At 45.3% G+C, this 13,418-nt stretch overlaps 3 protein-coding genes across 4 annotated transcripts; 2 read left to right on the top strand and 1 right to left on the bottom strand.

The window, feature by feature from the left end:
• The first annotated feature begins 1,906 nt into the window (after window positions 1–1,906).
• LOC100191066 (IL-2-like) lies at window positions 1,907–2,559 on the top strand. Its single transcript, NM_001136143.1, has 4 exons — window positions 1,907–2,035; window positions 2,127–2,171; window positions 2,268–2,390; window positions 2,461–2,559. Exons 1-4 carry the CDS (start codon window positions 1,907–1,909, stop codon window positions 2,557–2,559), a joined length of 396 nt encoding a protein of 131 aa, NP_001129615.1.
• A 1,384-nt stretch (window positions 2,560–3,943) lies between these two features.
• il-2 (interleukin-2 precursor) lies at window positions 3,944–5,128 on the top strand (the record flags this gene model as incomplete). The annotated part of the gene is given in 4 exon segments (NM_001037994.1): window positions 3,944–4,121; window positions 4,194–4,232; window positions 4,421–4,576; window positions 4,647–5,128. Coding segments are annotated over 4 exon segments (450 nt in total). The 3' UTR covers window positions 4,779–5,128.
• Window positions 5,129–6,454: 1,326 nt separating this feature from the next.
• adad1 (adenosine deaminase domain containing 1 (testis-specific)) lies at window positions 6,455–11,694 on the bottom strand. Of its 2 annotated transcripts, none has more exons than XM_029847412.1 (13): window positions 11,518–11,694; window positions 11,014–11,150; window positions 10,736–10,876; window positions 10,448–10,618; window positions 9,620–9,679; window positions 9,373–9,495; window positions 9,102–9,225; window positions 8,813–8,983; window positions 8,109–8,184; window positions 7,879–8,035; window positions 7,272–7,506; window positions 7,053–7,185; window positions 6,455–6,886 (listed from the first exon to the last, which is right to left on the bottom strand). In XM_029847412.1, exons 2-13 carry the CDS (start codon window positions 11,099–11,101, stop codon window positions 6,773–6,775), a joined length of 1,593 nt encoding a protein of 530 aa, XP_029703272.1. In that variant the 5' UTR covers window positions 11,102–11,150; window positions 11,518–11,694; the 3' UTR covers window positions 6,455–6,772. The 2 variants fall into 2 exon arrangements, with proteins under 2 accessions (XP_029703272.1, XP_011609295.2); XM_011610993.2 differs by having other exon boundaries at window positions 11,014–11,190; window positions 11,518–11,691.
• Window positions 11,695–13,418: the final 1,724 nt, after the last annotated feature.

Genomic DNA, 13,418 nt, shown 5'->3' with positions numbered 1-13,418 from the left:
GCTTCTCAACAGAAAAAATGACTGTTGACTGCACTGGAATCTATTAGTGGACGTTCCCAAATCAGCGTCCCGAGCTGTGAAAAGTGGTCGGATGGAGAGAAAAACACACAAAAATGCCAAACATGAAGCAGAGAGCTGAACAAATATTAGCACGCGTGAGTGTGGCTGCACACCCGTGCCTGGATATCATGACGTCACCGTTAATATCATGATTTCTGGTGTGGGTGAAGGGAAGAGGACACGGAAACAGCAGGGATGCCCCCACATCACAAAAAACTCCAGGAATACAAATTTCCCCACCCACGTGCAAATCCGGTGTGCTTTGTGGCTCCGGACCAAAACCTCAAAATGAAACCTAACCCCGTTTAAGTTGCCACAACGCAGTAAAGCAGGTGTCCGAGAGAAAACCGCGACCTGCGGGGGCCACGCTGCCTCTGGTATCTGGGATTCTCTGGGGAATTCCCACCTTGCGGTTTTCTTTGCTGTGGCGCGAGCTGTGACGCAATTAGGAGAGAACTGTTCAGTTCTTGGGTGCGCGCCCTCCTCCCGCCACAAGCGTGCAGAGTCTTGAGGACATTAGTGGGTTCCATTGGCAATAATCTACTTTAACCCAATTTTCTCCAAAGACAATCCGGTGTTTCACGACCACCTGGATACAAGCACAAACACCGAGGCAGGAACGGGGCAGCATCTGCCTGACTGGCCTCAGCAGCTTAGCGCTTTTCCCTGGGGAAATTTAGGAACTTTTCTGTGCACAAACATCATGAAAAAGCGCAGGAATCGCCCTCTGAGTATCTAAAAGTTGCATCACGCTGTAGTTGGGTTGGTCCAGAGATGAAAGAAGCGTCCCACCTGGAAGTCTGCCCCTTCGCCTCTGACCTCTCCCATCAATGGGGCATTTTCCTCCATGTTTCCTCTTTCTTTGACCATTCCTTTGCAAGTGAAGGTCCCAGTAGATCAGCAGCTCCTAAAATACTCAGACCAGCATGTCTGGCACCAACAACCAGCCACGTTTAAAGTCGTTCAATCCTGATTCTGATGCTGGTTTGAACTATTAACTATAACTAATAACTATTTGTGCTGACAAGCAACCCAGCAGGTGGACCTAATAAAGTGGCCGGTGAGAAGGAATAAAGACACGGAGCGTGTTACGCCTTTATCCTGACGGAGGTTCACTGGTGTCAGGATAAAGGCGTAACACCATGATCTTTCATTTTTGAGTGCGTTTATGTTTGCTAGTATCAGACCGGATGCGAGAGAGATGCACAATAACAAGAATCTGCACTACGAAAAAGGAAGATAAATTAAACTGCTAACAAAGATCTCAGTATTTTATCTGTATCTCCAGACCACAACTACACGACACTGGTATGAGGAGACAACAGCTGAGGAGCAGGCTGCTGTGGACCGGTGCTCCGGCTGGAGAGCCAGGCAACAACATGAAAGAATAACAAAAAAGGGGCATAAAAAGCTGCAGTTCAGAATAGAAATGTATGAAAAGCAAACTGAAGTTGATGAAATGTGGTCAGCCTTTAAAGTCTGAGATTAAGTTGTTCTTGATGGTATCTCAAAGTCGTAAACACGAACAAAAGACAATTTAAATGACTGACAATCAATGAAAGTTGAATAAACATAGCAACAATAATCCACAGCTTCCCTCACAGCACCAGTGAGCACCGGCGTGGACAACCTGTCAGTTCCTATTTTTAGCTCTGGGGTTTTATCACGCAAGGAGAAAATGTGCATTATGATTAAGTGGAAAAGTAACGTGTCCCTGCAAGAACACACCTTTGCTTGCCCACTCACAGCTAGGATAAAAAGAACCCCAGATGAGAGGAGGGCATCACAACCCAGATACCCACACCTGCAGGACACCAGACTTCAGCTGCGCTAAGCTCACATCACAATGTCGTGGATCACGTTAGCTCTCTTGATGGTTCCTCTCATTGGACACCTCCGAGCGGCTCCTCTGGCCACACCACAACGTCTGAGCATGGAGGCCCTGGGCTTTGAGCTTCTCGATGAAATCACCTGTGTAAGTTTAACTATTTTTCTCTTGCTTTCGTGACAATAAGGAAAAGTAATGTGGTGTTTGCTTAATGCCAACTTTCTATTGATCTTTACAGGAAAAGGAAAAGGACCTCAACTTGACTTCTCCAACAAACGTGGAGGTGAGACGTTGCTGCAGAGCATCAGCCGCCAGCAGGGCTCGTCTTTTTTTACCGATCTTCAGTCTGTCACAATCTGATCTGCTCTCTGTCTCCCAGGACAAGTGTTACAATGCAGCTCTGGGACACTACATAAAGGAGTTCCAGCGGACTATTGGCAACTGCACCGATGCAGGGGACATCGTAACGACCGTGGAAGAGTTGGAGAGAATTTACTCGGAGGTGAGTACAGGGGAGACGGTTCACATCCTCCACCTCAACATTCAGCCAACTCTTGTCCTGTATCCCTCAGACACAGACAGCGTGCACCTTGACCATGAAGACCCACGCGACCTTTATAGGCTTCGTTAAAGCTACGGAGGCTTTCGCCCAGCAGTACAACGATTCCTAATTCCAGAGGAAGTGAAATCGACACTAAAGCAACGTGTTTATTTATCGCTACACTTGGTGCTTCCAGTGATAACACTGTTTAATAAGGTCTTATTTATTAAGTTCTTCTTATTTATTATTTATTCTTAATTTATTGGTTTTTTTACTCTGTCCATGGAACATTTTGCTAATAAATTTTGAACACATCCAAATGCATTCGTGACTTATGTGCTCATTCTTCACCTTTTCTGAGTGGATGCCATGCTGTCCACAGGTGTTTGTGGCTCTTAAAAAGGTCTCAAAGTAGCTCAAACAGTCACTAAACTTCAGCTCAGCAATGCCTCTTTAATAAGGTCTTATTTATTATTTATTCTTAATTTATTGGTTTTTTACTGTCCATGGAACATTTTGCTAATAAATTTTGAACACATCCAAATGCATTCGTGACTTATGTGCTCATTCTTCACCTTTTCTGAGTGGATGCCATGCTGTCCACAGGTGTTTGTGGCTCTTAAAAAGGTCTCAAAGTAGCTCAAATAGTCACTAAACTTCAGCTCAGCAATGCCTCTAAAAAAGGAACTACTTTAAGGAAAGGTGGAAAAAAGAGAGACGCCTACACCCACTCATTAGCGAGTGGTTTCACAATTATCCAGCTGAGGTGCAACAATTGCACAACAAAAGATTAAAAGCACTCAATCCCTCAGCAGACAAGTATTGCATTACTGCACAGAACTGGAGACAGTGTGATTGACAGCAGGAGGGGATGACACAACGTGCTGGGAATACACCCTCGCCAGGAAGCGAAACGTGGAAATCACGAGCGGAAATTCTTTTATTAGTCGCAGCGACCGATTGTTGTCCAAAAAAAGCAGAAGAATGCAAGTGACAGCAGCTTCTCCATCATCCGCCTGTCACACTCCACCTGGACACATTTCAACTTCACCTACTTGGTGACAAATCATTCAACCACAATCGACCATTGCGTTTATGTTCTGAAAGCCACAATCGTCCACGCTGACCTTGGTATTTATCCAGCATGTTAAAAAAATAATAATTAAAAAATCACAAAAACACAATCAATCACAATCAAACGACATGTCTGTGGGCTTTTCTTCTCCAAGCAGGGTTTCATTCAACGACTTTCCTGTGATGCACTAAGAGTATCAACAGAAGCGGAAAAAAAAAGAAGCCTCGAAACCACAAACAAGCGCCGGCTAACCCAGTTTTTAAGTTGTGCTACAACTGGCCAATTGAGGGATTTTACCACCCTGTAGCACTATCATGAAAAAAAAAAATTCCAACAGTCATCTAAAGGAAAAACAGCGCTGTGCCTCAGCTAAACACAAGCAATGCTGCCCACCTGTTCCGCCCCACACTCGTATGAATTAAGAGTGAAAGGCCACAGAGGAGCATTGCAACAGAGGACCCTGCACATCACACCGACAGCTCTTCGCCCTGAACATGGAGAACTTTATCAGGATTAACGTTTGGCTCGGCATCCTCTGCCTGTGCTTTCCAGCAAACCCCTTCCCCCTCCACTTGGAGGATTCAAATATCGACGTGATACGCGAGGATGTGAAATGTGTAAGTTCTTGCAGACGTTATCGGCATTTCTGAAAGTTTCTAGTCGCTGATACAATCTCCTGCCTTCAACAGGAACCAGATTCGAAATTCTACACTCCAGCAAACGTGAGGGTAAGAACAGTCAAAATTCAAATCCTAAAAAAAAAAATATCAAGCTGACTTTTATGGTTCAGCTCAGCTGTCAACCACAGGGTTCTCTAGTACAGGAAATGAGCTCCAGGGTGTCAATGTTTCACCCCGTTTCACTAAGTTGCTTCATGTCCGCGTCACGGAGGCTAAAACCTTTTTCCCACTTGCAGGACGATCATCATTGCATCATTGTGGCGCTGGAATGCGTCGCGGCGGAGCTGAAAACGGTCAGACGCGAGTGTGAGGATCCGGAGGACGTCATCGGTGTGGCCGAGGAGTTTCTGACACATACAATCCAGAAGCTAAAGAACGGCGTGAAGATCGAGGTGAGTGTCCCAGACGGGCCGAGGGAGAACTGCACCGGGCGCCCGAGCTGACGGCCTCCCTCTCCCACAGAAATCCAACTCAACCGAGTGCAGCACCTGCGAGAGCTGGCCTGAGAAGCCTCTCACCAACTTTCTGGACGCCACGGAATCCTTGCTACAGCAAGTCCAGTCTGGGGCGATTCCATCGGCAGAGGGCAGCTGAGGACCAGGCGACGGGAGCCGGAGCGCCAGAGAACGCCAGAGAACGCCAGAGAGCGTCAGAGAGCGTCAGAGAGCGCCCAGCTCTTCTGTACATCGCCTCATCAAAGAAGACGTGAATGTATCTGAACACTGCTGGAAACTATTTAATGACAAGCGTAATACAAGAGAATCTTATTTTACTACACTTCTATAATGCAAGATTTAGACATTTATGTCTTCCTAATTTATTTATTTTGTACAAATAACTGACGATTTGAAAGTTAGCTGATGATGCACTATTTATTTAAATATCTATTTTTAATTTATTATTGTGTACTGTGACGCTCTGATATTATAGGATGAGATAATAAATGTAACAAACCTTTTAATGAATAGCCTTGTCTATTTTTTTTAATCATAATTTAGCTCCATGACAGCAGGAAGGCAAATAATGTGGGAGAGGAATGGGTGTAACCGACCTCCTGTAGGAGGCTGAATTTCCTTAACGTAAAGGTCAACATATTTACTCAGTCAGTCCATTTGAGGTTCAAATATGAGTAATCGCTTACAGCAGTTTACTCTGGATAGCCGAGTGTTTTTATTCTGGCCACAATTTACTACAGGAGTCATGAAGCCCGTCCCGTGCACACACCACAGCGCTGAAGTGCAACATCTTCCGAGAGCTCAGGCCTCAACTCTTTGCACCCTGTGACCACATCTAAAGACTTCCACTTCCTGTTTATCTGTCAAGCTACTAGTATCACCCCAGCGTCTGAAAAAAGAAGAGCTTTCATTCTTATTTATGAGGGCGCTTTTGATAGAAAATCAAATAAATCAATAACACAAACCCGGGTTATAGACAACGATAACTTTAACGTTGTATCGTGACAACACAATGTACATCAGAAATGCAAAACTTAAAATTCCAGACGGGGCAAGAATAATATCCTCATACACTCCCACTCCCCCATACACTCATAAACTGCGTCCCAACTGGAAGTTGTCCTAAGCGGAAAGCACAAATTTCCAGTTGCAGCTTTTACATCCACACCGGCTGCACACATCAACACGCCATAACACGTATGAGAGGTACGTACACCCGAAAGGCTCCGTCCTGCATGTACCTGCCTCAATGCACGAGTAGTTCCCAATATTGTCCAAAGCAGGGGGACATAAAGACAAGAGTCCATTCACAAGGTCCTCGGCGCCAGCGGAGTAAACGCCGAGCTGCGCTGCACAGACAGGAAACCCAGCGCTTCCGCTTCGAGGCGACGTGCAGCCTGGTGTAAGCAGAGGCGGCCCTGCTCCAGTTCACTTCTGCTGGACTTGGAGAGGCTGAGCAACAGCTACCCAGTTCAAATCAAACATTATCCACTCTAAAAAACACCTTTGCGTGCTTTACTTTCAGAAATATTGGCCGGCTTCAGTCCCAAATGAGACCTGGAATATTTGATTCTATCCTTACCGCTCTGGGGGGGTGGGTTTGTCTATCCTGACTGCCCCGAGTCTGTCGCCGTCTGAGCCTTTTAATGTGATTTATTCAAGATTATTTTCTGTTCCTGCACCTTTTAAATTTCACACGATTCTGTATTTAAATAAACAGAAAAAATGTAAGCGTGTGCAGTTATTGCACATTTAAGTGCAGTTTGCAGATGATAAGACATTTTTCTCCACGAAAATAAATCTTATGGACTTTAATATGAGTATTTGACCTTGTTTATTTGGACGGTGTATGTTGACACTTCAGCTGTGCTTCAGGTCATGAATTATATGGTAACAAATGTTATGACTATCAAATCAAATTAATCTCCCAGGTCACAAAAACACAAATATATCCAAATACAGCAATGTTGAGCTCAGCTTTTGAACTTGTCTTTCTCAAGGTCATTCTCAAGGTCAAGCATCCGTCGTTGTTAAACAGGATATTTGGAGAACATTCAGAAACAGGAGTTTATGGCAACTAACTAACAATATTAACCTAAATCTAATGTGAGAGCAAAAGAATGTTTGATGAGTTTACACGCCAAAGTTGTCGCTCACTGAAACCTTGACTGGCCACGCCCCAAAGCCCTGCTGCAGCAGGTACGCCCTCAGCATGCTCTTAGCTTCCTGGTACGGCTTCGCCATCCTCTTCAGCAAAAACGACAGAATAAAAAGGAAATTATTCAACAGAAACTGACAGCTAAGCCTGGTATGAGCATCAATATGAAAGCCTAAAACAGCCCCACGGCCGCGCTCTGCTGCCCTACATTGTTCAGCATGATGGTACTAATAAAGACACAACTGCTCATATCACCTTGGCTTCTCTGTAGGAGCTTGCGGCCAACAGGTCGTGTCTCTGGGTCTCTTTAGCCAACAACCTGAAGCGGTGAAGCATCGCTGCTTTGCACAGACGGCTTGCCAGAGCAGAGCCGCTCTTAAAGGGTGATCTAACAGGAGCACAGTCATGAGCTGTTTGGGATATGAAGCTAAACTCCAGCAGCGGAGGTAGAAACCCATCCCAACTCATTCATACCCTTCCATGGTCTTTCCCTCCAGTCCGTCCACTATCTCGATGGAGCCGTCTCCTTCGCTCCAGTTGACCGACTGGGTGACCAGGGCCACCTCGGAGGTGCTGGTGGCCACCTGAGGCACGAGGCTGATGTGAGGCCTCACCATGCAGTAGTGCATGGGCAGCTGGGAGGTGATGCCCTCCACACGCTGATTCACAGAGATCTCCATCCCGCGAATGTCACTGCAGCCAGAGTCTCCTGCAGCGGTTGAGATCATCCATGAGCAAAGGAAAACAGGAAATGATGGATATTTACAGTAAACAATGTTTGGAATAGCAGCAGAGGTTTTAAAAGTGAATTACAAAGCTCCAAAACAAGAGATTTTTCTTATTTCCTGTAGGCACATCTTAATATAAGACAGAGGGCAAAGGCAGCAGCAAAACAGTTCAAGCAATCGGAGAACGAAAGTATAAAAAAACCACAACTCTTGTTTAGCAGGTGTTACAAACACAAAACAGGAAGTTTGTCAGTTTGGACTTAGTGTAACTAAAGACTCTTTTTCGGCTCATCTACAGGAAGTCATTATTAATTCAACTGCAACAGCTTAATTGATTCCGCGCGCTGACTCACCTACGACGATGCTTTGGACATATATAGGCTCGACAAAATGGCTGATTAAGGCGCCCTGATATCCGAGCACCTGCCACTGAGTGAGCTTGTCTGTGACGGACATGCTGACCAGCTTGGAGGCAGAATGATCGAACGTCGCCGACAAAACTGAGAAGATCTTTAGAAAAGTAACAAACCGGTTTATGAAGTTAAGCAGAGTGGAGGCGGGCAGGACTGCAGTGCGTGTTTACCTTCCCCTCCACGGACAGATGAAGACCCATCTCATTGTTAACTTGCCAGGCTGACACGGAGAGTGGGTTTAAACGCCTGAACAGAGCACACACACAAGAGGAAATGCTTTCAGGCCTCTCCTGAGAACCTCCGAGCTCACGAGACAAGGTGAGAAAACCAGAGGTTGCGTTAACTGCAACTCCAAACGTGAACCTTTTGACTTGGCAGTGAACTTACTGGAGCCGGGCCGGGCCGGGCCTATAACAGATACAGTCCAGCAGGGTTTTATGTCATTCAAGGGAGAGAAGTACCACCAAGGGAACTTGGCTCGTCTGCCTGGTGGGACAGATAACCCTGCTGGATTGCATCTCTCGAAGGACTGGGGGGGGGGCACCCCAACGCCCTCTCGTTCACACCAGACATGCATTTATAGACGGGTCCACAAGTGAGCTAAAACAATGAAACCTTAATTAAAATCTAATCTTCATTTTTATTCAATGGATTTAATTTCTCTTCCTGTGGCCCAGTGCCGTCTCTCCTGCCTGTGTGTGTGTGTGTACATATAATCTATAAAAATATGGTGTTTTATTGTGAAGACTGCCCAGATTTCTTCATGTTTTTGCCCTGCAGGGCGTCGAGAGCTCTGCCCTTCGCAGCAGATGCCGGAACGCTGCTGAAACCAGCCGATTTCACTGGATTGGACAGAGAGGGATCCAACACTCACAGCTTCGAGTGCATCTGAGCAGCACCCTTTGGCAGCTGGTTGGTGTAGAGGTGAAAGGCGACGTCACTCTTCAGGGCGAGGAGGTCGCCGCCGACGCTCTGCTGGAAGATCGACTTGGCTTTGAGTTCCGCCGTTTGGCTGAAAAACATCAGCAGGTGCCGGTACAGGAACCTGGCGGCACAGGACACCACTGTTTATGAACCACTTGGCTTTTTCCTCCCTAAAAATGATAAATTGAAGCAAAGCAGGAAGCAGCTTCAACGGCAGCCTCGTCACGTCCGCCACCGACCTCATCAGCGACCTCCGCGCGGCGACGACGGCGTGGGAATCGTGCACGATCCGACCGGTGGATGACACACTCTCTCTGGTGCTAACATTACCGGTGCCAAAAGCCACCACCTGAAACCCAGCAGCTGTTGGGAGAGGACAGGGCAGTCCATCATTGGATGACGTCAACTTTCATCTTGGGTTTGAAGAACGTCCCGATGAAATGATGATTAATAAAGATTGAAGAAAGGTTGTTTTTTTTGTTTTGTTTTTTTAAAATCGAGCTCACTTACAAGTCTGGATGACGAATGCCGCCGTGGTGCTTGTGCAGACAGAGATGTCTGGGTGGGGGCTGAATACTTTATTTAACTGGAATCTGACAGCCTGAGGAATCTGGAGGTTGACTGAGCTGCCGCCTGAACCGAGAGCGCAGGCACATGAGGGCAAACACTGGATATCTCCAGGCGTCATCACCTTTTTTTTTTTTTGATGGGAAAGATTTGAGCTGCTCCCCTTTACAGCGATTGTGTTGATATTTACCATGACTGGTTCTTCTGATGAAGTCGGACGGATCTTTCACCAGCAGAGGTGGAGGGAAATCTATCAGGAATGAAAATGAATCACGTTACGCTCAGTCGCACATTAAGCCTTTAAAACTCCGAAAGTCTCCAAATGCTATCCGCCTTATTTGTGCACGGATTATTATCACACTTTATTTTGCTTGTGATCCGACATTTTCTTTAATTAACCATCGCGTGCAGACGCCGATGATGATGACGATGATGATGACCTCAGGCTTCTTTGGTAGCTGACTTTCATGACATCACTGCGCCTGTCATACTCTGACATCGGTGGACGTGAGGGGGGAAATGGGACTTGCAGTCAAAGGGGAAGCGAGGGGCAGTTTCAGCTCTCATCAAGTCCTGCACGTACACACTCGGGCAGTAGTTTCGCCCCATGGAAAGTCATGTCACAATTATGGATCTTCTGCAACCCTTTTTTCCCAGACCAACACGATTAATCACACCTTCGTTCATGTTTCACCTTGAGGTCTTTTAGCAAGTGACTGCTGCCAAACAAAGCAGGCCAAAAAGGGTTGAGACAGAAATAATGGGCACAATAACTTAATCTACTAAATGACACATATACTGCACATTCTACATTGTTTGTATCCCACATAGTCAAGATTAAATAAAACTTGTCTCTCATATGACAGCTCAAAAGGTTAATGCCACAAAGACATAAAAAGCCGACACACGCTAGGATTCCTCCTGGTGAAATAAAGTTTACATTTAATAAATACTTAAAAATAGGGGGAAAAAAACCCCATTTGTCTTGTATAGGTTCAGCTTTCTGCTGAAGTCTAACCTGGTGTTTCAGGCAGGGCGGACTTCAGATGTTCTATAGCCGGCAGAAGGTCCTCCAGAGCGTACTGGGCAGCCTGGAGCCGAGCCTCCTTCTTGGATTTTCCTATTCCGGTCTTATACTCGACTCCGTCAATCACGGCACAGAAAGCAAAGTGAAGCCCGTGCACGTGTGCTGGAATAACCGGAAACGGGCAGTTAGAAACGTCACCGGCCAATGGCCGTCAACCGTCAACGCATGCAACGTCCAAGACCTTCATCATAGTTTACAAGCTGTTTTTGCAGACTTTACCTGGAGTTACTGTTTCCTTCAGTTCCAGCTGGAATTGGACAACCTGAGCGAGGTTGTGGATTAAAGCCAGAGCATTCATCTCGTCCTGCCTGTATCTCTCAATCAGAACGTTGGGGTCCAAGGGGGGCCTGGCGTTCCAACCTAAGAGACATGAGAGAAAAGTACACAATAATTCAGATAGCGAGTCTATTAGCCTGCCGGAGAACAAAAATCCCCGTGCTACCATGGTCTCACAAATAATAATAATAATAATAATAATAATAATAATAATAATGTACCTCTCCGGGCGGCGCCATCTTTTTTCCGAGGGTTGTTGGGATTTCTCTGACGGGGGTTTCCTCTTAATATTCTACTGGGTGGGAACATCGTGGAAGCTACGAAGTACTGCGGATACGGAGCAGCTTTTAATACCAACCTAGACACGCACAGAAATGGAAGTCTTGTCTCTAAGGTCGCTGAAAAAGTCCAAGGAAACAAGCGGTTAGCTGCTAACAGTTCTGTTAACTGCTAACAGATAGCCCTACATTCTGGAGAAAGTTTTCGGAAATCTACTCTAACGCCACATCTCACTCTCTCTATATATACTATATAAATCTAAAATGTATACAAGTGCTTTCCAAACACTAAAGGCTACGTTGACTACCTAATTTAACCTTACAAGCAACGTTAGTTTAACTTAAGGTAAACATGTTGCGATCGGGTGCTACCAGTATTTTATTAATACACGTCAGCTACACATTTAGCTTGTTAAATTCAGTGAATTATATTAATATATTTATTACCTCCCTCCGAGTCGCTGGAATGTTTGTGAGCGTGATTGGTGAACGTTTTTAAACTAAATGTTGGGTTAAACGTTTCGGGTGGTTGAAACACGTGTTGCTGCCCTGAGGTGCGCTGCAGAGATGGCTTGTAAAACAGGAGGTATTACTCTGGTTCAAAAAACCACTAAATAAATCATGAATTAAAAGAGGTTTTTCTGACGTACATCAATAGAAATTCTACTCCTTTCTTCTTGAAACTGACTATGGTTGCCCCCACTCTCTAAATATGATAAATGTGTTGTATTTGGGTGCACTGCGTGTTAATTACTAGACCGGTCAGCGTAATGGGAGCTCAGGTCATGAAACACGTGACCTGCTAGTTTCACTTCTGCATCGCTCGGATGATGTCCGAACTACCAAACTACCATTTTTAGGAAGTCTAATTGTTTCAGTTCGAGTTTAACCAGTTATCTGAATCCATAAATACCAAAGCAACTGTCACGAATGAAGATGTCGACAGCTCAGTAGCAGACAGATAAATAAGCACACAGTCCACACCAATAATTCAACTCTATTTCGATCATGCATTTCAAAGGCATATTGATGCTTTCGACAAGAAAATCCCCCCAAAAAACATTTTGATGCAATCCCCAGTTTGGCCCTGCTCGTATCTGAAGGTTATCCTCGAATTTGGGTGAAAGGGCCATTTGGAAAGACAGCACTATTGATTGGTTCCGTACTGCTGCTCATTGAGGAGGAGATTAACACAGATTGACCGATTGCCTTGCTGAAAAATTGTGCAGCAGTGATAAGCATCTCAGAAGTATAAAAGGAAAGTGGAAAAATCTACAATCAGCCCACAGAGTGCACCAAACGAAGTTCACCACAGGAACAACAAGGGTTTTACCCCCACGTAGATGTTTTTGCTGTTGTCTATGGTGACTGATATGATCAGTCACAACTGAGAAAGGGAAAGGACGGGGTGTGAAATGAGTTTGCATCCTCCTAATAATCTTACCATAAGCATACCTTAAATAAAGGAAAAGCATGACTCACTGTGCCTGTGCATGTGCAGATGAAGGGTATTAGATTTCAAAGATGTTTATGGGTAATTTCAGAATTGGAGTTGTGATTACTCATATCATGACGGCCTGATGTCACAGTCGACTCACAGTTATATTTACACTTTCTTTAATAAGACCTAAAACAAAAAAAAAGAGAAATACAGCAACTATAGTAGCAGCACGTTCCACTCTTTACTGCTGTTTATACACATGGGGAGTCACCTTTGATACAGTTTGTTCAGAATAGACATATTTGCTCAAACTTTATGGGCAACAGTGCGTAGATACTCTAGGCTTTTTAATTGTCCTTGTTTAATGTAACGAGGTTGCAAACTGTTGTGGGTTTTAAGGACATGGAAATAAGCTCAGCCAACAACAACCTTCAACCCTGGAAAAAATTATCAGTATCCTGCTGCTCGTCTGCAGCCTCGCACTAATTTGGAGAAGTGACTGAAAGCCTTCAAAGGCGGCCTGGGATTTCCCTCGCCGGGCCTTTCACAAACACACTCGTTCTTCAAGAGTGCAGGAGTGTGCACCGTGGCTCAAAGGCACATATTGACGAAGAGTCTTGTCTTTCAGCTGACGTTTTGCTTCAGCCAGCCACCAGTTATATCAGCAAACATCCTGTTTTCTAAAATAAGCACCAAACAGTAGTCGACCAAACGCTCCGCCTGTGTTCCGCCTTTTGACAGTAGGGGGCAGTATAGGAACGAGGAACAAACTAAAGGTCGCCTGTGGGGGTCACCGAACATGTGCGGTTCATGATACAGTGGCAGATGGGAGAAACTCAATTATGGGTCACAAAAATGAGATAAAGCTGTGATACTGAACAGAAATGCAACATCAGGACCACAGTAA

This window comes from Takifugu rubripes, chromosome 14 (assembly GCF_901000725.2).
Source record: "Takifugu rubripes chromosome 14, fTakRub1.2, whole genome shotgun sequence".
In the NCBI taxonomy this organism is placed as follows: Eukaryota; Metazoa; Chordata; class Actinopteri; order Tetraodontiformes; family Tetraodontidae; genus Takifugu; species Takifugu rubripes.
Note: the sequence above shows the minus strand (reverse complement) of the source record. Positions and strands in the feature narration are given on the sequence as shown.